This window comes from Callithrix jacchus, chromosome 13 (assembly GCF_049354715.1).
Source record: "Callithrix jacchus isolate 240 chromosome 13, calJac240_pri, whole genome shotgun sequence".
In the NCBI taxonomy this organism is placed as follows: domain Eukaryota; kingdom Metazoa; phylum Chordata; class Mammalia; order Primates; family Cebidae; genus Callithrix; species Callithrix jacchus.
The window spans coordinates 9271126-9298247 of NC_133514.1; the positions used below are offsets into that span (position 1 = coordinate 9271126).

Genomic DNA, 27122 nt, shown 5'->3' on the forward strand with positions numbered 1-27122 from the left:
TTTGAAATTGGGAGGTATGAGTCGTGTAATTTTGTTTTTCATTTTCGAGATTGTTTACCTATCTTGATTTGGGTTCCTTGCTAAGATTGTTTGACTCTCTTGTTTCAGTTCCTTGCATTTCTATATGAATTTTACGATCAGCTTGTCAGTTTCTTTAAAAACAAAAAAGACAGCTGGGCTTTGGTAGAGATTGTATTGAATCTCTACTTAGGGAAGTGTTGCTGTGTTTATAATATTTGATCTTCCAGTCCATGGAAATGGGATGTGTTTCTGTTTCGGGTCTCAAATTTCATTTAGTGATATTTTCTAGTTTTCGGTGTATAAGTTTTATACCTCCTGGGTTAAATTTATTCCTAAATTTTTTGTTCATTTTCATGTAAATGAAATTGTTTTCTTAATTTTTTTTGTCTTTTTCTTTTCTTAACTTTTTTTAAGTTGTTAGCTGTTAGTATACATAAATGCAGGTGATTTTTGTATATTGAACTTATATCCTGCAAATTTGCTGAACTTGTTTATTAGTTTTAAATATAAAAATTAGTTGGTTCCTTAGGATTTTTCTATATGCAATTTTGTGTAATTTTGTAAATATAGGTTTACTTCTTCATTTCTAGTGTGGCTGCCTTTTATTTTATTTTATTTTATTTTATTTTACCTATTTGTTCTGGCCAGAACCTCTAGCACAATGTTGAATAGAAGCGATGAGAATGGGCATCCTTGTCCTGTTCCTCATCTTTGGAGAAAAGCTTTCAGTATTTCATAATTTAGTATGATGGTAACTGTGGGTTCGTGTAGATGTCCTTTATCAGGCTGAGGACATTCCCTTCTGTTCAAGTCACTTGTTGTTTCTTCTTATTAAAGGATGTTAGATGTTGTTGTCAAATGCTTTTCTACGTCTATCGATCATGTGATTTTTGTCCTTTGTTATATTAATATGGTGTAATTGAGGGGTTTTGTATGGTGAACCAACCTTGGAGTCCTAGGGTAAATCCTACTTGTCACAACATATATGTTGTCATCTTTCCTTTTTAATTGTTGCAACTGGCTGGATGTGGTGGCTCACACCTGTAATTCCAGCACTTTGGGAGGCCGAGGTGGGTTCACCTGAGGTCAGGAGTTTGAGACCCGCCTAATCAGTGTAGTGAAACCCTATCTCTACTAAAAATACAACAAGTAGGCTGAGCGAGGTGGCTCATGCCTGTAACCCCCACACTTTGGGAGGCCGAGGTAGGTGGATCATGAGGTTGGGAGTTCAAGACCAGACTGCAAGATGTTGAAACCTCGACTGTACTAAAAATACAAAAGTTAGCCGGGTGTGGTGGTAGACACCTGTAATCCCAGCTATTCGGGAGACCTGAGGCAGAGAATTGCTTGAACCCGGGAGGCAGAGGTTGCAATGAACTGAGATTGCGCCACTGCATCCCAGCCTGGGCAAGAGAGCGAGACTCAGTCTCAAAATAATAATAAGAAGAAGTTAAAAAAAATTGTTGAAACAGTTTGCTAGTGTTATGTACTTATTCATTTAGCAGTTATGTTCATAGGGGTTATCGATCTATAGTTTCCATGTAATGACTTTGTGTTACTTGGTGTTGGAGCAATGCTGGCATCGGAGACCGAATTACAGTGTGTTACTCAGTTTTTGAAGAGTTTGTAAGGCTTGGTGTTATTTCTTCTTTAAACACTTGATAGAATTTACCAGTGAAGGCATTTGAAGCTGGCTGCTTTTTGCTTTTGTTTTGTGGAAAGTTTTGAGTCAGGTTCAGTAGCTTGTGTCTTTCTAGGGGTTTTCCAGGTCATCTAGGTTATCTAATTTGTTGCTATTCGCTTGCTCATAGCATTCTGTTACATTCTTTTTGTAAGGTCAGCAATAATTCATTCTTAATGTTAGTAATCTCTCTCTCTTTTTTTTTGATACAGCCTTGCTCTGTTGCCCAGGCTGGAGTGCAGTGGCGTGATCTTGGCTCACTGCTGCCACTACCTCCCAGGTTCAAGTGATTCTCCTGCCTTAGCATCCCGAGTATCTAGGATTACTTGGGATGTGTGTCACCACGCCTGGCTAATTTTTGTATTTTCGATAGAGGTGAGGTTTCACCATGTTGGCCAGGCTGGTTTCACACTCCAGACATCAGGTGATCTGCCCACCTCGGCCTCCCAAAGTGCTGGGATTACAGGCTTGAGCCACCTGGACTGGCTTCCGTCCTCTTTTTCAATGCAAGTCTTTACAGTTATAAATCCTTCTAATCACTGCTTTAGGCACATCTGACAAGGCTTTGTGTGTTGTACTTCCATTTTCATTCATTTCAGAGTGTTTTCTAGTTTCCCTTGTGATTTCTTTGATTCAATGGTTATTTAGGAAGTTCTCTTTTAATTTCTACATTTGTGAATTTGGCAAGTTTCTTTTTGTTTTTGAGATTTCTCTTTTTTTTGTGGTTGGAGAACATTTTTTGTATTATTTCTGTCTTTTAAAATTTATTACTTTAGGACCTAACATATGGTATATACAGCAGAATGCTAAATGTACAATGTATGTTCTGAAAACAATGTGTATTCTGCTATTGGATGAAGCATTCTATAAATAGGCATCTGATGGCTCTAGTTATACAACCTTTTAAGTCTTCTGATTCCTTCTTGATCTCTGTCTAGTTGTTTTATCCATTATTGAAATGGGGGTATTGAAGTCTCCAACTATTATTACTGAATTATTTCTCCCTTCAGTTCTGTCAGTATAATATTTCTTTTAATGCTCATCAGGTGACAATACATTTTGTTAGCTTTCCTTTATCTGAAAATGTCCTTAATCCATTATCATTTGTGAATAATATTTTCATGGATATACAATTCCAGGTTGACTGTTGCCCTTTTCTCCCCCTACTACTTTTTTTTTTTTCTTTGAGACAGAGTCTTGTTCTGTCGCCAGGCGCCAGGCTGGATTGCAGTGGCGCAATCTCGGCTCACTGCACGCTCCGCCTCCCGAGTTCAAGCAATTCTTCTGCCTCAGCTTCCTGAGTAGCTGGGACTACAGGTGCACACCACCACGCCCAGCTAATTTTTGTATTTTTAGTAGAGACGGGGTTTCACCATGTTGGCCAGGATGGTCTCCATCTCTTGACCTCGTGATTTGCCCGCCTCGGTCTCCCAAAGTGCTCGGATTACAGGCGTGAGCCACTGCTCCCAGCTTCCCCACCAACTTCTTAAAGGTGTTTTCCAGTCTCTGTCCTTTGTTGTATTTCCTGAGAAGTCTGTAATTATTTATGTAATTTCTCTATTATAAGAGTAAAGTGGCTGGACACGGTGGCTCACTCCTGTAATCTCAGCACTTTGGGAGGAAGAGGTGAGTGGATCACCTGAGGTCAGGAGTTTGAGACCAGCCTGACCAACATGGTGAAACCCCATCTCTACTAAAAATACAAAAATTAGCCGGGTGTGGTGGCAGGCACTTGTAATCCCAGCTACTCAGGAGGCTGAAGCAAGAGAATCACCTGAACCCAGGAGGTGGAGGTTGCAATGAGCCGAGATTGCACCACTGCACTCTAGCCTGGGCAACAAGAAAGAGATTCTGTCTCAGAAAAAAAAGGAAAAAGACTAAGGTGTCCTTCTCTGGCTTTGTCAAGATTTTCTCCTTACCTTTCACTTTCAGAAATTTAAGTGTCAGGATATGGCTCTTTTAAGCTTATTTTGTTTAGATTTTATGGAACTTGTTGAATATGCAGTTATCTGTTTTTCTAAAGAAGAGTCGTTTTGGGGCATCATTTCTTCATATATCTTTTCTGCCCCATTTCTTCCTCTTTTCTGATTAGCTATATAGCTTTTTCTAATTAGTTGTATACCAGGGATTAGTGAAGTTTTCTGTAAAGGGACAGATAGTACATATTTTAGGCTTTGCGGGCCATAAGGTCTCTCCTCAACAGTTCAACTGTGAAAAGAGTAATAGAGAATAAGTAAACAAATGCATGTGTCTATGTGACAGCAAACTTACTTACAGGTCTGGCAGTAAGCATAGTAGTTCGCCAGTCCTTTCTGTGTAATGTAACTTTTAAATGCTTCCATTGGTCCATAGTGCTCTGCTTCTTGTTCATTATTGCTCAGCCTGTTTTTTTCTGAAGCCAGATGATTGATCTGTCTCCAAGTTCGTTGACTTTTTTCTTCATCAAATCCATTCTGCTACTTAGTACCTTTATTTCAGATATTTTTGAGTTGTAACATTTTTACTTGTTTTTTGTAAACATTTTTTTGTTTCATTTTCAAGTGAAATTTTTCATCTTTGCTCTTTCTGTCTTTTGTTATGTATATTTTCTATTACCTCAATGAGTGTAGTTGTAAACAGTTGTCTTAACGACCTTGTCTGATAATTTCAAGGTTGGCATCTGTTTTGTTCTTTTCTTTGATAGTGTGTCAGATTTTTCTGGCTCTTCATATGACAAATAATTTGAGATTATATTTTGCACATTGTAAATACTGTGTAGACTCTGGATTCTTTTGTATTGTCCCAAAGAGCATGACATTTTTGTTTTAGCAAGCCGTTAACTTGTCATTAAAGTTAAATGCACACTTTCATGTGGGCAGCTGTTTAGATGGGCCCTTTAAGCGTCAGGTTCAAGCTGATTCGTTTGCCTCAAGCACATGTTGTTTAGGAGTCAGCCAGAGACTTGAACTTCCATACTCAGAATTCGGGGCTTCTCTTCTGGTTCTCTTACTTCCTGAGTCCTTACCTCATTTCTCTGGTGGCCCTAGGTACCCAGGCTCCTCTCCCTGGTCTCTTCAGCCAGAAAGGAGCCCGGACCTTCTGCTTCAGTGCCCGCTGCGCCACACCACTTCCCATAGAGACTGTGGCTGCCTTTAGGGGGCAGACAGAAAATGTGGTGATGCCCGGGTTCTTCTGCTTCCTTTTCAACTTTGCCTGTTCTTTTTCTTTTTTTCCTTCCAGCTTTCAAAGCTCTCACATAGTTGGTTTATTTTATTTTTTCTTGTATTTCCAGGATGTATAGCTTGTAGTTCATCGGTATTTGAACATTGGTTTGTTAGGAATACACAGAATTGGAACTTAGTGTGTTACTTTTGAAGCATCTGATGCCAGTGTAGTTCTTCTTCCCTTGAAAATTATTTGATCTTTTTGTCTGGAGACTCCTTAAGAATTTTTTTCAGTCTCATAGCTTTACTGTAGTATGTTTTGGATTGATCATTCCAGTCCTGGCTTGGCCTTTTCGACAGATTCAGGCCTATATTTCTGCAAAACTTTGTTGGATTATAGTTTTAAATATTCCGTTTCATTGTTGTGCCTTTCTTCTGGGATTCCAATAATATTACATTGGGCCTGCTTAGCTGTCTTTCATTTCAGCCACTTTGACTTCAACCCTTTTATATTTTTATATATATGTTTATACACAGACACATAAACACACACATATATACATGTACACACACATACACACATGTATTTTTACCCCAAATACTCATTTGACAGCGTTTGTTTTTATTTTTTGAAGACAGGGTCTTACTCTGTTTTCTGGTGTTTGGAGACAGGGTCTTGCTCTGTTGCCCAGGCTGGAATGCTGTGACTCAGTCGCAGCTTACTGCTGCTTTGACCTCCAAGGCTGAGTCGATCCTCCCACCCCAGCCTCTGAGACTTTAGGCATGTGCCACCATGCCCAGCTATTTAAAAAAAATTTTTTATAGGGATGGGATCTCACTGTGTAGCTCAGTGTGGGCCCAAGTGATCCACTCACTTCAGCCTCTCAAAGTGCTGGGATTACTGGTTTGAGCCACTGCACCCAGCTGACAAAATTTGATTGAAGTTCAAGGGTTTTATTATATTATTCAGTTTTGTGTTTGCGTTGATTTTGGGGGGTGTGATAGGTTTCTTCAGCTGAAATGATTTGCTTTTTGGTTTTTTCAAAGAGTTTTTTAAACGGATGAAGTGTATTCTGTCTATTTCCATTTATTATATAGGCTGGTGTCTGGTCAGAGCATCCTCTTCTGTCAGTTCTGTCTTGCATGGTTTCTTGTATAGGTGTTGCTGGTGGAGGGAGCGGGGGGCGCGCATGTATCTCGTTTGCCTTTTGTTTCTATAGGATCCTTAAACGTTTTTCTCTTAGTTCCTTCTTTTTCTTCCCTGCCATTTGTTCAAGGGCTGCCAGTTCCCCCAGAACTGATGCTTTTCAGAGCCTGCCTGTCCTGACTTTGCTCCCATTCAGGCCCCTTCCCTGGAGAGGGTGCTGTGAGCTGTGTGGGTTCTGTGTTGTGGCAGTTGTGTTGGGTAACCCCTTTCTGAGAGTTCTTTTACCTGTGCTTCCTGTAAGTCCTCCAGGCCATGCTGCTTTTTATGGAGTCTTAAGCCTATTCTCCCCAGCTTTCTGCATCCACAGACTTGCAGCTGTGTTGGAATTTGGATGATATTTCTACTTATAGGTCATCTGAATTTGTGCTGTTAACCTCCATAGTGGTGAGAATGTAGGTCATGTGTATCTTTTATTTAAGTTTCTTTTATATTTTCTGTTTTCTGAGGGAGGGAATTGGGGAAGACTCAGTATCAGGCAGCTGTCATTGTTTTCTCTACCTCGTCTCCTTATGGAGTCTATTGAAATGGCTTATTGATTTTTATCTCAAAATAGATCTCTCATAGATCTTTACCTCTGCTATTACTCCCACGGTCCAGACAACTGTCATGTCTTACTGCAGTTACTGCAGCAGCCTCCTGCCTGTGCCATTTTGTTTCTTAAACATCAGCAGGTGTAACTAACCCCTTTTGTTACTAGTGGAAGGTATCCAAGTTACTGGCAGCAAATCCGTATGGGTTTGCAGCAACTTCAGTTCTTTCCTCCCCAGAAGGAAGAATTCGACTGAGGGCATAAGGCAGAAGAGACAGAGGCAAGTATCAGAGCAGGAGCAGAAGTTTATTCAAAAAGCTTCAGAACCGGAAAGAAAGGAAAGTACACTTGGAAGAGTCCCATCACAGAGGTCACATGTGATGTTTTACATTGATCCTAGGATTTGTAGGCTCCCCGTTTCTCGTGATTCTTCCCTTATGGTGGGCTAAGGGCATATAGTTTAGGAAGCTCTATGCGTGCCCATCTGAGGCTATCTTCCCATTTCTCCGCCATTTTGTCTCTTAATGCGCATGCCCCGGAAATTGCCTCTCCCTGGCGTCTGCATTCAGTTAACACTTTAGGACAGGAGCTGTGGACCATCTGGAAATGGCCTCTCCCTGGCGCTGGCTGCCAGTTTATCACTTTTAGAGAGGCAATGCGATCATTGCTGAGCCATCACCCGACATTGCTAGTGGGTAGTAGAGCCCTCTCCTGCCCACTCATGCCTAATTACCTGCAATACTTCAACACGTAAATCAGCTTTATCCTTCTGATAAAATAGTTTAGAATTAAGTGGTCTATAGCAGGAAATGGCAAAATATAATTCCCCCGGCCAAATCCACCTTGCCATACTGTTTATTTTTTTTAATGGTCCATGAGCTAAGAATGGTTTTTAAGTTACAGGTTACAAGAAAAAAATTAAAATATTTACTATATCATGACATTTTTATTTTATAAAATTCAATTTTATTATCCATAAATACAATTTTATTGTCACACAGCCATGTTCGTCGGCCGATGTCATCAGTGGCTGCCTCTGTACTACAGCTGTAGATGTGAATCCTTGTGACAGAGACCTTATGGCCCACTACCTGCCCCTTTACAGAAGTTTGTTGACCCAGGTCCAGTGTTGTGTGTGATTGTCCCCTTCCTTTCCAATGCCAGCTGTTCCCCTCACCCTTGTTTGCCTCTTCCAAATGTTCTGGGCGTCCACGTCCCCAAGGCCACTCTCTTTCCTGCCTTTAGTTTTTGGCCTGTGCTGAGAACTCTGCACCCTCTTCCTGATTCTAAACCCAGTTTTGTGGTCAGCTCCTATATACATGTTGCATTGCAAGGTCGTCTTATCAAAAGAGCTTCCTCCGTCCCAGTTTACAGTTCAAGCCCTCTTTGTTGTTCTCTATCTTAACCCTTTTTTCCTGTGTGTACTATTAAAACTTACTTTGTTCATTTGACTGCTTTACCTGTCTGTATCTCTAATCACGCATTTGGTCTTTCTATTGTAATATGGACTCTAAGAGCAGCTACACATCTGTCTTATTTATGGTTGTCTTTCCAGTAAGAATCTTTTTTTTTTTTTTGAGACGGAGTTTCGCTCTTGTTACCCAGGCTGGAGTGCAATGGTGCAATCTCGGCTCACTGTAACCTCCACCTTCTGGGTTCAAGCAATTCTCCTGCCTCAGCCTCCCGAGTAGCTGGGACTACAGGGGTGCACCACCATGCCCAGCTAATTTTTTGTATTTTTAGTAGAAACGGGGTTTCACCATGTTGACCAGGATGGTCTCAATCTCTTGACCTCGTGATCTACCCGCCTCAGCCTCCCAAAGAGCTGGGATTACAGGCGTGAGCCACCGCGCCCAGCCTCCAGTAAGAATCTAACATGCCTCTGCCTTATAGTAGATGCTCAGTAAATATTTATTCTAAAAAATTATGAACAAAGGAAAATTTGGTTAAGTGGCACAGAGATATTAGAGAAAATGCCATGGGGGAGATGACTCAAAAAAAGAACTACATTTTAAAAGTTGGTTAGAAATGTGGAGGAAAGAGTGCAGAAGAAGAGACCTTTACAGGAAGCTGAAGATGCATGGACAGAAGTTAAAACAGGAGGCAGTTCTGTACCTAAATAGGCCTCTCAGCTACGCCTGCATTTGGAGTGATCACAGATTGTTTTATCCTGACCGTTTGGGATTTGCTCTACTTTGCTGGCCCAGCCGCTGACACCTTCCTCTCATTCCTCATCCCTTCCTCTTTCTATTTCTGCCTGTCACCAGCCCCAGCCTCTTTCTCAGGGGGCTCATGCAGACTGCATAATACTTGTAACTTCATTATCCAGAAACAAACTTTTTTTTTTTTTCTGGAGTTGGGGTCTGACTCTGTCACCCAGGCTGGAGTGCAATGGCACGATCTCAGCTCACTGCAACCTCTGCCTCCCGGTTCAAGCAATTCTCCTGCCTCAGCCTTTCAAGTAGCTGGGGCTATAGGTATGCACCACCATGCCTGGCTAATTTTTGTACTTTTAGTAGAGACAGGGTTTCACCATTTTGGCCAGGCTGGTCTTGAACTCCTGACCTCAGGTGATTGACCTGCCTTGGCCTCCCAAAGTGCTAGGATTATAGGTGTGAGCCACCATGCCTGGCAAAAGCAAACTTTTAAGGTCCTCAAAAGTGAACTTAATCTCTTGGCATTTTCAGTAGCAATTCTTTCTTTCTTTCTTTTTATTATTTATTGTAATACAGTCACAGTTTTATTACTGGTTTTTAGATCTCCTTTTGTTATCTTAAAAACATAAACCTTGTAATCCCAGCACTTTGGGAGGCCGAGGCGGGTGGATCATGAGGTCAAGAGATCGAGACCATCCTAGTCAACATGGTAAAACCCTGTCTCTACTAAAAATACAAAAAATTAGCTGGGCATGGTGGCATGTGCCTGTAATCCCAGCTACTCAGGAGGCTGAGGCAGGAGAATTGCCTGAACCCATTGCACTCCAGCCTGGGTAACAAGAGCGAAACTCTGTCTCAAAAAAGAAAAAAACATAAACTTTCTTTCAGATTAAATGTGCTTATATTTAAATATTTTGTTTTGTTTTGTTTTTTGAGTTGGAGTCTCACTCTGTTGCTAGGCTGGAGTACAGGGGCACAATCTTGGCTCACTGCAACCTCCACGTCCTGGGCTCAAGCGATTCTCCTGCCTCAGCGTCCCAGTAGCTGGGACTACAGACATGCACCACCATGCCTGTCTAATTTTTTTGTATTTTTGGTAGAGACAGGGTTTCACCATGTTGGCCAGGATGGTCTCGATCTCTTGACCTCGTGATCCACCTCCTTGACCTCCCAAAGTGCTGGGATTACAGGCATGAGCCACTGTGCCTGGCAACGTGTATATGTTTTTAAAGTGAAAAATTCTCACCAATTTACCTCTGTCCTCCTTCCACTAAGTTAGGGGAAACTTACCATTTTGACTATTTGGAATATACAGTTTCAGACTTTGTACTAAATATATAAAACATACATAGGTTACTAATAATGTGTATTTCAAAATTACTGAAAGAATAGATTTTAAATGTTTTCCCTACAATGATGGATATGTTAATTAGCTTGTTATAATCATTCCATAAGGTTTACATAAATCACATTGTACTCTGTGAATATACAGTTATCTGCCAAATGAAAAAATTTTAAAAGTATGTACATATACATTTATATATTCATATTTATATATACATCCATGTGAATAAGTAGATTTTATTTTTTTAATGGAACACCAATTTTTTTTTTTTTTGAGATATGGTCTTACTCTGTAGCCCAGGCTGGAGTGCAGTGACACAATCTTGACTCACTCACTGCAACCTCTGCCTCCCCAGTTCAAGCAGTTTTGTGACTCAGCCTCCCGAGTAACTGGAATTACAGGCACCCACCACCACGCCCAGCTAATTGTGTGTTTTTAGTAGAGATGGGGTTTCAACATCTTGGCCAGGCTGGTTTTGAACTCCTGACCTCAAGTGATCCACCCGACTTGGCCTCCCAAAGTGCTGGGATAACAGGTGTGAGCTGCTGCTCCCAGCCATACTTCTTTAGTTAACTGTTTATTACAGGACGTTTTCCCCCTGTCTCTACATGCAGCTATATCCCACGTTAAAATATATATTTAAGAATCTTTTGTAGTAGCTGTACAGTAATTTACATAACCAGTCTCCTATTGGTGAATATGGAATTTTTCATTTCTTGTTTTGTGTTTTTTTTCAGTTAGAAATAGTATAGCATTAAGCTTCTGTATATATTACCTTTTTCCAGATCTTTCCATAGGTTTAAATCCCAAAAGTGGGCCGTTCAGTTCAGAGTTTACATATGTAAATATGATAGATGCTGCCAAATTACCTTCTGGAAGGAGTGTACTGGTTTCCATTCCTTCTAGAATTATCAAAGGATACCTATTTCCCAGGACCTTTGCCTATATTGTGAGTTATTAGTTCTTTTAGTCTTCTCTAATTTCTAGAAGAAATAATACTGTTCTTATTTACATTTCTCTGATTTTTTGTGGGGTTGAATTTTCTTCAGCAGGACATAGAGATAAGAGCCAACTGACCTACATGTTTGATGTCATGTGTGTTCTTTTGCAGTGAACTGCCTGCCTATCCAATGCCATAGCTCGTGGTTCCCATTGCAGATGTGAACGTTAACTATGCCAGGTCACTAGGTGTCACTAGAATCCCATTCTGTTGGGTTTATTCTGGGAATGTTCTTTTTTTTTTTTTCTTTTTTTTTATTGCATTTTAGGTTTTGGGGTACATGTGCAGAGCATGCAATACAGTTGCATAGGTACACACATGGCAGTGTGTTCTGTTTGCTTTCACCCCTTCACCCACATTTGGCGTTTCTCCCCAGGCTATCCCTCCCCACCTCCCCCTCCCACTGGCCCTCCCCTTTTCCCCCAATAGACCTCAGTGTTTAGTACTCCCCTCTCTGTGTCCATGTGTTCTCATTTTTCATCACCCGCCTATGAGTGAGAATATGCGGTGTTTCATTTTCTGTTCTTGTGTCAGTTTGCTGAGAATGATGTTCTCCAGATTCATCCATGTCCCTACAAACGACACGAACTCATCATTTCTGATTGCTGCATAATATTCCATGGTGTATATGTGCCACATTTTCCCAATCCAGTCTATCATCAATGGGCATTTGGGTTGATTCCAGGTCTTTGCTATTGTAAACAGTGCTGCAATAAACATTTGTGTGCATGTGTCCTTATAGTAGAATGATTTATAGTCCTTTGGGTATATACCCAGTAATGGGATTGCTGGGTCAAATGGAATTTCTATTTCTAAGGTCTTGAGGAATCACCACACTGTCTTCCACAATGGTTGGACTAATTTACACTCCCACCAACAGTGTAAAAGTGTTCCTTTTTCTCCACATCCTCTCCAGCATCTGTTGTCTCCAGATTTTTTAATGATCGCCATTCTAACTGGCGTGAGATGGTATCTCAATGTGGTTTGGCTGGGAATGTTCTTTTTAAGATGAGATGGCAACTGATAAAATTTTGACATTTCCTTTGGATGTAGAAATTTTTACCTTGAGGAAAGAATAAATAAAGGTGAAAGAAATAAAGGTCAGCTTAGTCCTCACTCTTAAGTTCCATTGAAGAAAGTTTATCATTTTTAAACAATTGCAAACTAACAGCTAGGTTGGTTCACAGGCTTTGTCCTTGCTGGGCTGAGAGTTGGTTGCTGACCAAAGGCCATCACCCCCTGCGTTTAGGGTTTGCTGTAAACAAGGACATTTTCCCACATAAGCACAACACAGCCGACATTAGGGGCTTAGCACAGCTGCCTGCCTCCTGGAATCCTCAGACTCCATTCCTATCCCACCAGCAGCCAGCTCCATTTCTCACCTCCTCAGTCTTCTCACCCTGCAGCTATTCTTTGGTCTTTCATTGGCTTCTGTGACTTTGACATTGTTGAAAGTCATTGACCAGTGAGATGAATGTCCTTCAGTTTGGGTCTGTCTGATGTGTCCTCCTGAGGTCCCATCAGCGTGTAACAGTGGATGTGCAGCCACCTAGGACCGGGGCGAATTACCCACTGGGCTCTAGGTTCTTCCAGCAGCACCTAAGTTAACTTGCTGCGGTCGTTCCGGTGCCAGACCACAGAAGTGCTGCAGGCTCTCACCCCGATGCAGCTCACGTGTTCTCTCTGCCGGCAGAGCACTATTATGCAGACTTCTCCGAGTCTCGTCCTGGGTTCTTGTGTGCTTGCAGACCGGAATCTTCAAAAAGATGTGACTCACTTTTTTACTTTGCCTTAGTGGCTAACGCAGTGCCGTCCACATAGAAGATTCATTTACTTTTCCTGAATTGTTGACTTACTGACTGGGCTTAGATAATAAGATACTGATGCTGGGCAGTTTGGCACAAGAGTAGTTAACAAGGCTGCAGGACTGGCCCAGGTGAAGATGGGTGTCGTCCTACGGGTAGGACGGGAGCTGGTGGTCCCTAGCAGGCCTGGCAGGTGTGCTGTGGGAAGTGGGAGTGAATCGGCTCTCTGGGGAAAACAAGCTAATCAGAGCAGGGATTCCCAAGGAGATCGTTGCTGCTTTGAATCCTGTTGGCTCCGAAGCAGCGGCAGTTGGCAAATGAAGGTCAGAAAGTTGGTTTTCTGTTTAGAGACATCTCTTGAAACACTTTGTTTTGACCACTAGATGGTGGGATAAAGTTATCATTTTACATTTCTGAAGAAAAATAGAAATCTAATTGGAAGCTGTTCTGTTCTGTTAGATTTTGCCTGTTAAGTAGATTTCGGTTGGGTGCGTGGTAAACGTGAGTTTCATGTCACAGCTTTGGTGTGTTACCACATGTGCTAAAGCATAGCTGTTGGCGTGCAGAATGGCATTACCAGCGGTAAGTGCCGCTTACTTGTTCATAGTGAGTAATGGTAGTTACACCCGGGAAGATGGATTTCAGGGAGAGCGTCTCTGTGCACCTCAGATCTTACCGCTCTGAAGGATAAGTGGTTGGGAAGCTTATGGAAAAGGGAATAGGGCGCATCTTCCACAGCTGTGTAACCTGTGCCAGGCACACGTTTTACTGGGTTCTGTCAAGCCGCTCCTCAAACTGCTAACTAAAGGATACTTACTCATTTAGTAAACTTTGGCAAATGATCTTCTGTGCTCCTTGGTTTTCTGTGTTGTGCAATAGGAGGCAACTGTAGTGACTTTTCCAGCACCGTTGTGTGAGGCTTCTCATGAGCTGGCTGACCTTGTCCTGATGACGGTGGTGACTTTAATACTGGCTATTTGATAACATGATTATCTAGGGTCTCCTCCACGTCTTTCATCCAGATGCATCTCAGCCACCCGCCTTTCGCTGTTCCCTTCCTTGTAATAGTGGTAAATCGGTGACATTTTGCTAGAGTAAGAAGAAGCAACTAAAAATTTCTCATGCCTAAAATTGGTAACTAAGGGGACTTTTTAAAAAGAAGCACACCTAAAAAACATTTTCTTCCTTGTCCTCTTCCACCTCTCCTCCTTTTCCCATCTCTTCTCTTAGATCCAGCATTCTGCCCACCCCATTGTTGTAGCTCAGATAGTTGGTTTGTTTTTAAAATCAGCTTTATACAAACATTTATGTAAAACAAAATGTAACTATTTTAAGTATGCATTCACTGAGTTTTGACAAATATGTGTACCTGTGTCACCATCACAGCCAAAATATAGGGCATTTTCATTACCCCAAAAGCTCCCTCATGTCCATTCATCAGCTTCCTTGCCTCCTCCTTCCACCCCAGGGCAGCCACAGGTCTGGTTTCTGTCACTAAAGATTAGTGTCACCAGTTCCACAGCTTCAGATCAGTGGAATCATCCAGATTGTACCATTTTGTGCTTGACTTGTTTGACTGAAGGGGATGTTTTTGAGACTGGTCCATGTTGTGTATAGCAGTGGTTTCATTTCCTTTTATAGCTGAGTAGTATTCTATTACAGGCATATACCACAGGCTACCGGTTGATGGACACGGGATGGTTTTCCATTTTGGGTCATTATGGATAAAGTTACAACAGACATTTACGTTTGCATCGTTGTGTGCTTTCATTTCTCTTGGGTTATTACCCATACTTTTCCAAGGTGGTTATGGCGCTGTATATTCCCACAAGCAGTGTGTGAGGGTTCTATTCGCTCCACGTCTTCACCAATACTTGTAATTTATCCATCTTTTGAATTTTAGTAATTCGAGCAGATAGGTAATGGTATCTCATGGTTTTTTTTTTCCCCTGACAGTGTTTTAAGATCTAACTCTCAAGCTACACAGTTTAACCAATTAAAGTACACAATTCATTGGCTTTAAATATAAAGTCACGTATTGCTTAACAACAGGGATGCCTTCTGAGAAACGGATAGGTAGGTGATTTTTCGTGTGCAGCCATCATAGCGTGTATTGACATATACCTGGATGACATAGCCACTGCACACCCAGGCTCTGTGGCACAGCTTATTGCTCCTAGGCTACAAACCTCTACAGCGTGTGCAGTTGTAAACCAGTGCTAAGTATGTGTGTATCTGAACATATTTAAACTTAAAAGGTACAGTAAAAATGTGGCATAAAAGATAAAATATGGTACACTGATGTAGGGTGTTGACTGAATGGAGCTTGTGGGACTGGAAGTTGCTGTGGGTGAGTCACTAAGTGAGGGATGACGGAATGTCAAGGCGTAGGGCGTTACACTACTGTGGACTTTATACACACGGTACACTTAGGTTACATTGAATGTAGATTTTTTTGGAGCAGCTGTAATAACTGATACTATAACATTTTTTAGAGACAAGGTCTTGCTCTGTCTCCTAGGCTGGAGTGCCGTGGCCACAGTCATGGCTTACTGCAGTCTCAACCTCCTAGGCTCAAGCAATTCTCCTGCCTCAGCCTCCTGAGAGCTGAGACTACAGGCACGCGCCACCGTGCCCAGCTAATTTTTGTATTTTTAATAGAGACGGGGTTTCACCTTGTTGACCAGGATGGTCTCGATCTCTTGACCTCATGATCCACCCACCTTGGCCTCCCAAAGTGCCGGGATTAAAGGCGTGAGCCACTGCGCCCGGCCCTTTTTTTTTTTTAATTTTTGTAGAGATGGCGGTCTTGCTACATTGCCCCAGCTAGTCTCCAACTCCTGACCTCAAACGGTCCTCCCACCTCCGCCTCCCAAAATGTTAGAATTACACGTGGGAGCTACTGCACCCAGCTCCTCCCATAAGTATATAATCTATCTCTTTGTTACTTGTGTTTGTTGGGGGGAGAAAAAGACCCGGGTTATTTATAATACCTAATACAATATGAGCGCCATGTAAATAGTTATTATACTCTATTCTTTCAATTTGGCTTTACTGTAACTTTTTTGCATGATAAACTGTAATTTTTAAAAATTTTGTAACTTGTAATAACACTGTAAAATAAATCATATAGCAGTACAAAAATACTTTTGTTTATATCTTTATCCGTTTTTTTCTATGTTTTAATTTTCATTTTTACTTTCCAAACATAAAAAAAAAAAAAAAACTAGGACACAAAGACACACATTAGCCTAGGCCTGCACGGGATAAGGATCGTCAGTGCGTACTAAGCAACTGGACTTTTTCAGCTCCATTATCATCTTATGCGATCACTGTGGTGTATGTGGCCTGTCATTGACCAAAAGGTTGTTAGGCAGCGCGTGCCTGTATTCACACCTCAGAATGAAACCTTGGACCCCTTAGCCCGATTCCCCATCTTCCCACCAGTCAAGGCAGCTGCTAATCTACTTTCTGTCTCTGTGGCTTTTCCTATTCTGGACATTTCATGTAAACGGAATCATGTAACACACGGCCTTTTTATCGGGCTTCTTTCTCAGCGTAATGTTTCCAAGGTTGATGGTGTTGTCGTCTGTATTAGAATCTTATTTCTTTTTGTGGTGGAATCACGTTCCATTGTATGGGCATATGCGTGCGTGTGTGCACACACACACAAACCAAATATTACAAGGCTTGTCATGAAAAGCAATTGTTTCTTTCTTGACCCTTTTCACTCTTAATTCCTGTTCCCAAGAGGTGGCTCCTTTCACACCTGTGGCTGCTTCTGAGATGAGCTGTTTAGTGACCTCCATATTGCTAAATATTCTGGCTGTGTTGCTGTTTTGGTTTTTCAGTTTCGGATATTATCTAGTGACTTTCTGATAGGGAAGAGGGAATTTCGTTTTTAATCGGCCCCTCCCAGGGCATCCCACTCCCACATGGACGTTTGCACGGACACATTCATGTGCAGGCTCTTCCCACTCTTTGTTCTGGCGTACGTGATACATGTTGGTTAAATCAGTAGTCTGTGTCGACATCATTATGACTGTGGAAGTTGTGTGCTAGGTTGAATCTCAAAGTGAACCATGAATACATGTCCTTTCATGGAAAACTTTTTTGTTTTCCTTGAGCTTAGCCTGGTGTCCTTTGAGTCCAGAACTTCTCAGGCTTCAGTTGTCAGAACACGGACCCAATGCTCACTGGTGCTGGGTGGTGGTGAGTGGGCACAGGCAAGGAGGGTTGCTGCCTCCTCTCAGCCCTCTGCCCTTCGCCTGCTGCCCTCTGCCCTCTGCCCCAGCCCTGACTGCTTGCTCTGGCTTCACCTGTGCCTCTGGCCCTTGAGTGGTTCTGAGCTCCAGAGGGACTCATCCCCCATCCCAGCTGCCAGGCTTGAGTTTTCTTTTTTTTTATTTGTTTGATTTCAGCTCCCCAGGCAGCTCTTATCTACTCTTTATTTTTGTTAGTTTATGTCTTTTTGTTTTCCTTTACTACCATTTTATTGGGGTTTGGGGAGTCAAGAGAAAAACATGTGCTCAGTCCACCAGATTTAACCAGAGGTCAAAAACTTTCCATTTTTATTGTCTAAATATTATTCACTTAAGGATTCCCCCTCCCCATCTTAGTCCCCAGCTGCCTTTGCTGAATCTTTGGTGTCTCCTGCCTCAGTTATTGCAATAGTCCCTGACTGACCTCCTCGTTCTCAGTGCCCTTTTCTTGGACTGGTGACCTGCCCACAACCTCTCCTTTATACCTGTCCCCATGCCCGGAACCCACAGGACAGGGTCTAAGCTTATTGGCTTGGAAATTATAACCCTTGGATCGCAAGATTTTTTTTTTGTTTTCCCAAAAATGTCACACTCTTTGCTCCACTGTGCTTGAGTCTGTGCTCTGCTTCCAAATGGAAGATCTGTGTCCTCCCACGTCTGCCTCATTGTCACAATTGAGTCTGGTGATCATCTCTGACCTGAAGCTTTCCCTGAACCATACTCATTAAGCTCCTTTTTGCTGCTTTTCTGCCTGGTTGTACTTCTCTTGTTACAATTACTGCCTTGTATTCTTTTTTAATGCGTACGTTTTTGCAGATTTCTCTGATGCCTGGCTTAGTAGACAGTAGTTGCCTTCTCAGATCTGCCTCTGCATTCCATGTATTGGGATAGCACATCATTTTGCTTCTGAAAACTCCATCGCATTGTATACTCAGAAGATAATGTGAAACAAAAATGGAAAATCCTATGTTAGTATTATTATAAAGATAATATTGGCCGGGCATGATGGCTCATGCCTGTAATCCCAGCACTTTGGGAGGACGAGGCAGGTGGATCTCAAGGTCAAGAGATTGAAACCATCCTGGCCAACATGGTGAAACCCCATCTCTACTAAAATTACAAAAAATTAGCTGCATATGATGGCGGTTACCTGTAATCCCAGCTACTCAGGAGGCTGAGGCAGGAGAATCGCGTGAACCTGGGAGGCGGAAGTTACAGTGAGCCAAGATGGTATCACTGCACTCCAGCTTGGTGACAGGGTGAGATATTGAATGTAGATTTTTGAGGACACACACACACACACACACACACACACGATAGGATTGACTTTACACACCCTCAGAAGGATGTCAGGGACACCAGGATGAGATTTGCTACACTAGTGTCACTTACCACACTGCATAGACCAGACTGTACCATGCAGAGGCACATATTTCTGAAACTTCCTTCATTCCTAACATATTTTGTAGAAATATCAACACGGACATGTGTTTTTTAATTGCAGTGTACTTCAATTATTGCGGGTTAGATGTTGAACAGTGATAGGGCTGTGAGGAATAGTCGGAGAGGGGATTTCAGAGGCCTTAGTATAAAAACGCTTAACCAGCAGATGACTGAGAACAGGCTGTAAACATGGGGGTGATAGGTTTTTATCTGGGTTGGGAAGAAATGAGTAAAGTGTTTTAGGATTAACATTTCAGTAATGTGTGTGTGAACTAGACGAGGAGAAACAAACAGCAGGCCAGGAGAGCATTGAGAATGTCATTATAATTATTTAGATTTGAGGGACAGAATGCTAAGAGGGAGATAACAGTCACAGGAATCCAGAGATATGAAGGTGGACAGATAAATGTCAGGTGTGAGTACAGCCCGGGCAGCGGGAGGAGGCTTGGCAATGTGGGGCATGGGTTGCATACCCAGGCCTTGGGGCTGATGGTTCTGTCTGGACAGAAACACAAAAAGGACAACCCAATTTTGTAGGAAAGATATGTTTTCTGGCCTCAATTTCTTTACGTCCCTTCCACCTCTAAATTAACTGTTTTATGGCCTGTTACTATTAAATGATCCGTTTAATAGCATTTATTCATGCCTTTATGTGTACCATGCACTAACAATTTTGAAGTACGCTACAAGTCAAAAATTGTTGCATAAAAATTATACTTCCTTTACCTGCCTCTTGCTTCTCTTATACTTAAACACCAGATAGAGACGATTTTGGGAAGCTTGGTTTATAATGACTTTTGTATTTCCTGAGGTATTTATTTTTTAAAGGTCTGCTAAAATGACCTAGGTATGGATTTCTTAAATTGCTGATACAGGTGCAGATTTAGTGCTGTGTTAATGTATAATGGAAGCAAATACTGATTAGACTGCCTTAATTTCATTATACAGATGCAGGACAGCCGGAGCACACGTTGATGAATCATTGTTCCCTGCAGCTCATGTGAAAGAACACTTGCCAAGCCTAGTTAAAAAAAAAGTAAGTACATGGTTTCAGTGTAGACAATGGCAATTAGGAATGTATTCATTTTATTATTTTTTATTTCTAGAAAATAAAACTTCCACAAATACATTCAAGAGTTGTCTGAAGTATGCTATTGATGACATTGTTCCTTTCACATACCATTTTTAGTGAGTTAAAGATTATTTTATCCCATGAATTCTTCGATAGCATTTGTAGGAAGCAGAAGAGACCGTGGTTGGCCTTGGGGAAACTAAAAGGTGCCGAGAGACAGCAGACATTCAGGTGCTTTGGCAGCCACTTCAGAATGAAGTTTGTTGTACCTGTGGCAAAAATACCTGCATTCTTTTTAGCCAGAAAAATCTCACGAGTCGGATGGACGTACATCCAAATGTGCGAAGTCATTTACTAGAGAAAATCTGCCGTACAAACAGTTGTCCTTCAGCATCCATAGGGGATCAGCTCCAGGACGCCGCCAGATACCAAAATCCACTGATGCTTGAGTCCGTTCTGTAAAATGCAGTAGTATTTGCATATTCTCTTGTATACTTAAAAAGTATATTGTAGAGACAGGGTCTTTCTATTTTGCCCAAGCTAGTCTCAAACTCTTGGTCCCAAGTGATCCTACTGCCTCAGCCTCCCAAAGTGTTGGGATTACAGGTGTGAGCCACTGCACCTGGCTCCTCCCATATACTTTAAGTAATCTCTGGATTACTTATAATACCTAATACAATGTCAATGCTTTGTAAATAGTTGTTATACTGTATTGTTTTTAAATTTGTGTTAAAATTTTTTTTTTCATATTTCCAATCATGATTGGTTGAATCCACAGACCTGGAACCTGCAGGTACACAGGGCAAATTGTGGAGTTAAAGACATTGCTTTCATTTGAGACCTAATTCCCATTTTAACCACAACCTTTTAGCTTTCTATTTATTTAAAAGTTCTAGTTGAGATTTCTTTATCTGAAGATAGTGTACTCTGAAACATCACAGCCAGTTTGTTTTCACAGGAGAATCTCTGTTAGAGGCATGACTCTCTCCAAACCGGACTACATTTCCTGTAGACTAGAGGAGAAATAACTGTGGACTCCACATTTCTTGAAAATAGTAAATGATATTTCTCTGTTACATTTCATCTCAGACAAGCCAGAGTCTGCCCATCTAGTGATGGATGAATTTCCTTCAGTCTTACTGATTATATGTGAAAAGTGTTTAGCAGTCTGTGGACCCCCCATGACGTGATAAAATCAGTGTTCATTGTAAAAACTCGGCAGTAGTACATGCATGTTCTTACTGTAAAACATGTAGTAAGCACAGATTAAGCAGATGTCTCTTTTGACTGCCCTCCCTCAAAGCAAGCAGCTTTCAATTTGATGACTGTCCTGGGTGGCACTTCTTCCTTACATTACACACATGTGCATACTCACACAGGCATGCCTGACATGAAGGGGCTCTGCTGCCATATGTGTATTATTTGGTGAGTTGCCTCCTCTTCCCCAGTTAGCAATATGGTTTTGACTATCTCACATCAGTAGATGTGATTCTACTCAGTTTTCTGTGTTGTATTATACATTGTGACTGTTTTTCCAGTATTCATGTCCTTTTAGTCATTGTCAGTTTTTGCTAAGTATATTACTTATGCAACATATTTGAGGTTATTTCTCTAAGTCAGATGTCAAGAGATAAAAAATACTGGGCCAGAATACATACACATTTTGATTTTAACAGTTCCACCAATCATGTACGAGGTTTCTTATTTCTTGGTCAGGTGCGATGGCTCACACCTGTAATCCCAGCACTTTGGGAGGCCAAGGCAGGCGAATCTGTGGAGGCCAGGAGTTTAAGACCAGCCTGGCCAACATAGTGAAACTCCATCTTTGCTAAAAATACAAAATTTAGATAGGCATGGTGATGTATGCCTGTAATCCCAGCTATTCAGGAGGCTGAGGCAGGAGAATCGCTTGAACCCAGGAAGTGGAGGTTGGAGTGAGCCAAGATCACGCCACTGCACTCCAGTCTGGGTGACAGCAAGGCCCTGTCTCAAAAAAAAAAATTACCTGTTTCTTAATAGTCTTACCAATATTGAATATTGCTGATCTTTTAAATTTTTCCTAATCTAAAGCATAAATGACTGTTCATACACTTTACCACTTTAAAACCTTCCCTGTACTTCTCTTTTCCAAATGTCATTGCAAATTAACCCTGACTCGAGGCCTTGTTCTGTGCATCTCTCTCTCCTCCTCTTTTTCTGTCTGCTGCTTGTCTGCCCAGCTTGCTGTTCCTCAAGCGTACCAATCGTGTTTCTGCTTTAAAGACATTGCATTATCTATTCCCTCTGTGGGGAACATCCCCCAAATCCATCCACAGGACCCGTTTTCCAGCCTCCCTATGGCTTTGTGCAGACGTTACTTTCTCCGTGGGACCTATGCTGACACCCCGTTTATACCAGCAGTGTCTTCCCACTTGTGCCCACTATCAAGTCCCTTTTCATCTGCCGTGCTTACTGGCTCTTCCTAACAGTGGTCATGTGGCCAGTTTGATGGAGTGCAGTTACTAGAGAAGATTCACAGGACCCAGAAGTAACAGTGTGTCCAAATCTGCACAGGACCTGAGAACCAGAGAGCACAAGGTGGAGCCTCTTGTACCCTGCTGGCCATGAGCCCGTGTGAACCAGCCCCCCTGGCAGAGCCTCCAGCAACTCCATGTCACTAATCATAAACAGTGTTGACAAGCTGGCACAGTCTGCCCCCAGACTTCCTGGACCTGTGGCTATAAAGTACCACTGTCTAATTAGTAGGTTTTGTGTCATGCCCCTCCTTTAGTGAAAGCAGTCCAGGCTGGTTCCAAGCCTGTTGAAATTAACCTCCCAAGACACATACAATTTACTTATTTGTTTAGTGTTTATTTTCTGTCATTGCTTACCAGCATTCAAGCTCTGTGATGACAAAGATCTTTCTAGCTTGCAAGACCAGTGCCTGGCATATAGTAATGTTTTTCGTCAATAAATGAGTGAATAACTTAACAGAGCAAGATCCCCAGTGTAGGCATTAGTCTTGAATGGCTAAAAAAAGTTCTTTGTTTAAGACTGGAGCAAAAGAAGTTAGGCTAGTTACCCATATAAGCAGATTTGGGCTGGTAGCTTCAAGTCGAAAACCAAGGGACCTAGACAGATGACTTAAATTTCCCTGGGGTCCTATAAGAAAGAAATCAGGCATGAAAGTGGTAGTAGGTAAAGTCGATGTGAAGATCAGTATGTATATTTGTGAAGATGGCCGGGCTAAAGATGGGAAGTCAGTGGTCAGTTCTAAGTGGAGAATGTGGGTAAGTCTGGGAAGGTGAGGTAGCTTTTGTTGTTGTTGTTGTTATTGTTTTGTTTTGTTTTTCTTTGAGATGAAGTCTCCCTCTGTCGCCCAGGCCGGAGTGCAATGGTGCCATCTCGGCTTACTGCAACCTCTGTGTTCAGGGTTCAAGCAGTTCTCCTGCCTTAACCTCCCTAGTAGCTGGGATTACAGGTGCATACCACCTTGCTCAGCTAATTTTTATGTTTTTAGTAGAGATGGGATTTCACCGTGTTGGTCAGGTTGGTCTCAAACTCCTGACCTCATGATCCGCCCTCCTGGGCCTCCCAGAGTGCTGGGATTACAGGCATGAGCCACCATACCCAGCCATGAGGTATGTTGTAAAGAAACGTTTCCCTTCTCTGAGGATGGTAAGAGTAGAGTTAACCCAGGACCTTCCTCTGGATATCAGCCTGGGGTTTCGTGTGTTTGTGCGTGTAGCTACAGTTTTTGGGTTTTACTGGCTGATTGGAGTTACTGTGATTTAATGACAGTAGGGCAAGATTAGATAATGGTTCTTTTTTTTGGTAATTATAAAATAGAAATTGTTTGATTGCTGCGTCCTGGTCTTGCAGGGAGGGTGGTGTGAGAATAGTGCTACCAAGCAGGCAGTGGGCTTGCTGCCCAACCCGCATAGAGTCCAAGATCACAGCACTTGCTTTCGAGAAAAGAAAGGCTTTACTGCAAGTTGCCTGGCAAGGAGACAGGAGGAAACACTCAAATCTGCCTCCCTGAGATGGGGGCTCAGACAGTTTCATAGGCAGAGGAAACCTGGTGTGATCTGATTGGATCTTGTAACGAGGTGATGTTGGGCACCGTGATCTTACTGGGTTGTGTCATGAGGTGATGCCAGGGCTCAATCTGATTGGATCATGGGTTATGCCATCAGGTGTTTACTCCTTAATTTGGCCCCTGTTCCTTGGTCTAAGTGCTTAGATTTCACCCATGGTTACATGCTTGGTTCACCTGGGCATGCTCAAGTGATATAACTTGCAACCTGGGGTCCATGGCAATTCAAAAACGGTTCGCCATTTTGATACACAAAGTTGAGGTAGATTGGGCCTGTATGGAGGTAACAGTATCAAAAAATGGAAAGAGACTGGTTTGGCTAAAAACTTCAGTGGAAACTGTGAATGCTGGGATCATGAAAATGTCTCACAAAGCGTTATACAGAGGCTTTTATTCCGTCTTTTAAATTCCGTCCATTTTCTTTATAATCGTGCAAAAAGAAATAAATATTGCCAGTTCACACACAGTGTAAGAAACACCTCTTTCAGAAGTTTTTATTACTGATGTTATGAAAAGTATCAGAAACGTATGTGAAAGGGCTTTTGTTCCTGTCTTAAGCAGTTGCAATACAGCATTAATTTTTGTGTCCTTTTCTCACAGCGTAAGTGTATGCAACCCAAAGATTTTAATTTTAAAACACCAGAAAATGATAAGAGATTTCAGAAAAAATTTGAGAAAATGGCTGAAGAGCTACAAAGGCAAAAAACAAGCCTAGGTAAGCCAAGAAATATAATACAGCTCTTTGCATTTGCGTCCACACACCTTGTTTAATTTGCATGTTGGCAGTGGAGTTCAGGATGAGATAGCTGATGAAGACCACAGTAGCTTCACTCTAGGAAGGAGAAAACCAAGTGTCGGCAGCCTGCAGGAGACTTGACTGGGAGCCGTAATAGAGCCAGGCAGTCGAGCTGATTGAGCAGTCTTAACCATTCGTTAAGGTGGTGGAACTTGTCTTCAGGAGTGATTTCAGAGGAAAAGCAAACCTTAGCTAACAAGCCTTTTTCTTCTTGACATATAACTTTGTATTTTTACCTAATTGGCCTTTTGGTTTTGTTACAGAATAGGCAAATCTTAGATGATACATTCTGTTAGTGATTTGGAAAAATACTTTAGAATATTATGTTCATAACAAGATGTCTTAGAAAAAAATATGTATTTTTATATATTCTTACATAATATAAGAATATTATGAAACATTAAGATGCTTTGTATGTTTTCGTTATTTCTCTTGGCCTTTTCACTGTCCTCTAAATTCAGCATTTCCTACCAATTCTGACACACCATTGCTACAGATAAGCAGCTGTGATCACTAGAAATAGGAAGCATGAATTCCTCCAGTTCTGTCTTGTTTGCATCTATGTTGCTGTGTCACAAATTCTCTATTCTTTGTTTTGAAATTATTCAAATAGAATTATCGAGATTTCTTTTAAATCTGTGATGATAATGCGGCAGAATTCGGTGGCACGCTTAGCCCACACAGTGCTGCCACATTATTTTCTAGAAACACAGCCTGTGTCATTCGTTTCACGCTCAGCCCTCCCATTGCCTCTCCTGGGTGTGTCAGTCCTTCCTTCACACCAGCTGTCTGGTCTTCCTCGCAGCTCAAGCCAAAAACGTGTAGTCGTCCTTGACATCTCCTTCTTCCCTGAGACTAACCCCCATCAAGACCGTGGCCCTGCTTCTGAAACAGTTGCTTGACTTCTGATTTCACCTTCCCTCTTCTCGCCCCTGATGCCTGCATTATCCCTTCCACACCACTGCAGCCACTCCTTACCCTACCCTGCACTCTGCCCCATGTCCTTACAGTTCATCTTCGTGTAGTCACATGAGGAAAACCTTAAATAAGAAGGGTATCCCCTTCCTGGTTTAAAATTTCTTGGTCTCATCCCAGGGAAAAATATTCAGGATAAAATCCTATATTTAACATATTCTACAATTTACTAGGTCCTTTATGATCTGGCCTCTCCTAGTCTCATATCAATATTACACACTCTCTTATAATTCTTTATAACAATTATAAGAAGGTCACTTTGGCCTTCTTTCTGTGTCAGTGACAGTGTATTTGAAAATAACTTAACAACATGGTAATGGTAGATCCGAAATTTTCTTTTTAGACCAAATATGTTTCTTAATGGAAATTGCCTTTTAAAAACTATACATATGAGGTATTAATTATTCAACTAATGTACATTTGTATATTGTCAGAACTATATAGTAAGGGTTATTCAGGCTTACGAGTTGCAAAGGAAAATTTATTAAATAGTTTTTGGTATTTTTTTGTTGGGGGTGAGTATCAAAGTTCTAAAGGCCTCTTTGAGCATATGCAAGGCAGCATTCCAGTAAAAAGCACAACTCTGCAGCCTTGCAAAACCAGCTCATAGTTTCACGGTTCAGGGACCATACTGATCCCACTTCGTGCCGTCAAGGTCAAGTCTGGGTCTGTGAGCGTGTGTTGAGGGTCTGAGTGATGGTTACTGTAGGCAGTTTCTGAAACCTGGGACAAGATACAGAAACCAGATTGCATTCCACCTTTACAACTTTAAACTTCTGTCTCAGTCTTTGCCTTCAAGTGGGGATACTGGTTTATGTTTGGTTTGAGGTTGGATGCACTAATACATACGTTGTTCTCAGCGCAGTGCTTGGTGAAGGCCGGTGCTCAGCAGATGTGAGCCAGCAGCCTGTGGAGGTGGTGGGCTTAGAATATTAGCAAAGTAGGCAGTGATGTCCAAAGGAGGGAGGGAAAGCAGGGTGTGTGGGGGTGTTCCTTACAAGGAATCTATTCTTGAAGTGTGAAGGTGCTTTTTGATCTTAAAGTAGATTTTTTCTTTTCAGATGATGATGTACCTATTCTCTTATTTGAATCTAATGGTTCATTAATATACAGTCCCAGAATGAAAATTGATAATAGTCACCACAGCGCAATGGAGAAGAGATTACGAGAGATGAAGGAGAAAAGGGAAAATCTTTCCCCCACCTGTAAGTAATTACAGTTTGTAAAATGAAAATTATGCAAATAGGTGATCAAATTCTAGACAAATATCTTTGTCTAGATAATGTAGTTAATGTTTCTTGGTAGTAGCAAATTTTGGCCTATTTCGTGGCTGGCTTTGTTTCCCAGAGAATCTTATGCATCATTAAGATTTTTGAACTGTATGTTGGATGTATAGTATTCTTCAAGCTTAAAATCCTATTTGTTGCGGCTCCTTTATAATTTTTATTATCTTTGGAGTTTTTTCTTTCTTTTTTTAAAAAAATGAATCCTGTCTTTTTTTCTTTCTTTCTTTGAGATGGAGTTTTGCTCTTCTTGCCCAAACTGAAGTGCAGTGGCGTGATCTCAGCTCACTGCAACCTCCTCCTACTGGGTTCAAGTGATTCTCCTGCCT

At 41.6% G+C, this 27122-nt stretch overlaps 1 protein-coding gene across 8 annotated transcripts in view; it reads left to right on the top strand.

Moving 5' to 3' along the window:
• The window catches only part of MCPH1 (microcephalin 1), a 244677-nt gene that overhangs the window by 12409 nt on the left and 205146 nt on the right, over positions 1–27122 (top strand). For 7 of the 8 annotated variants that reach the window (XR_013525428.1, XM_078347075.1, XM_054243665.2 and 4 more), the window contains exons 4-6: positions 19541–19628; positions 24340–24454; positions 26572–26715. Coding sequence is in view for 7 of the 8 variants with exons in the window: in XM_078347075.1 (XP_078203201.1) it covers positions 19541–19628; positions 24340–24454; positions 26572–26715 (347 nt within the window). In the remaining variant the exon portion in view is untranslated. The remainder of the gene's footprint in view (positions 1–19540; positions 19629–24339; positions 24455–26571; positions 26716–27122) is intronic. The other variant, XM_078347077.1, reaches the window with a different exon arrangement.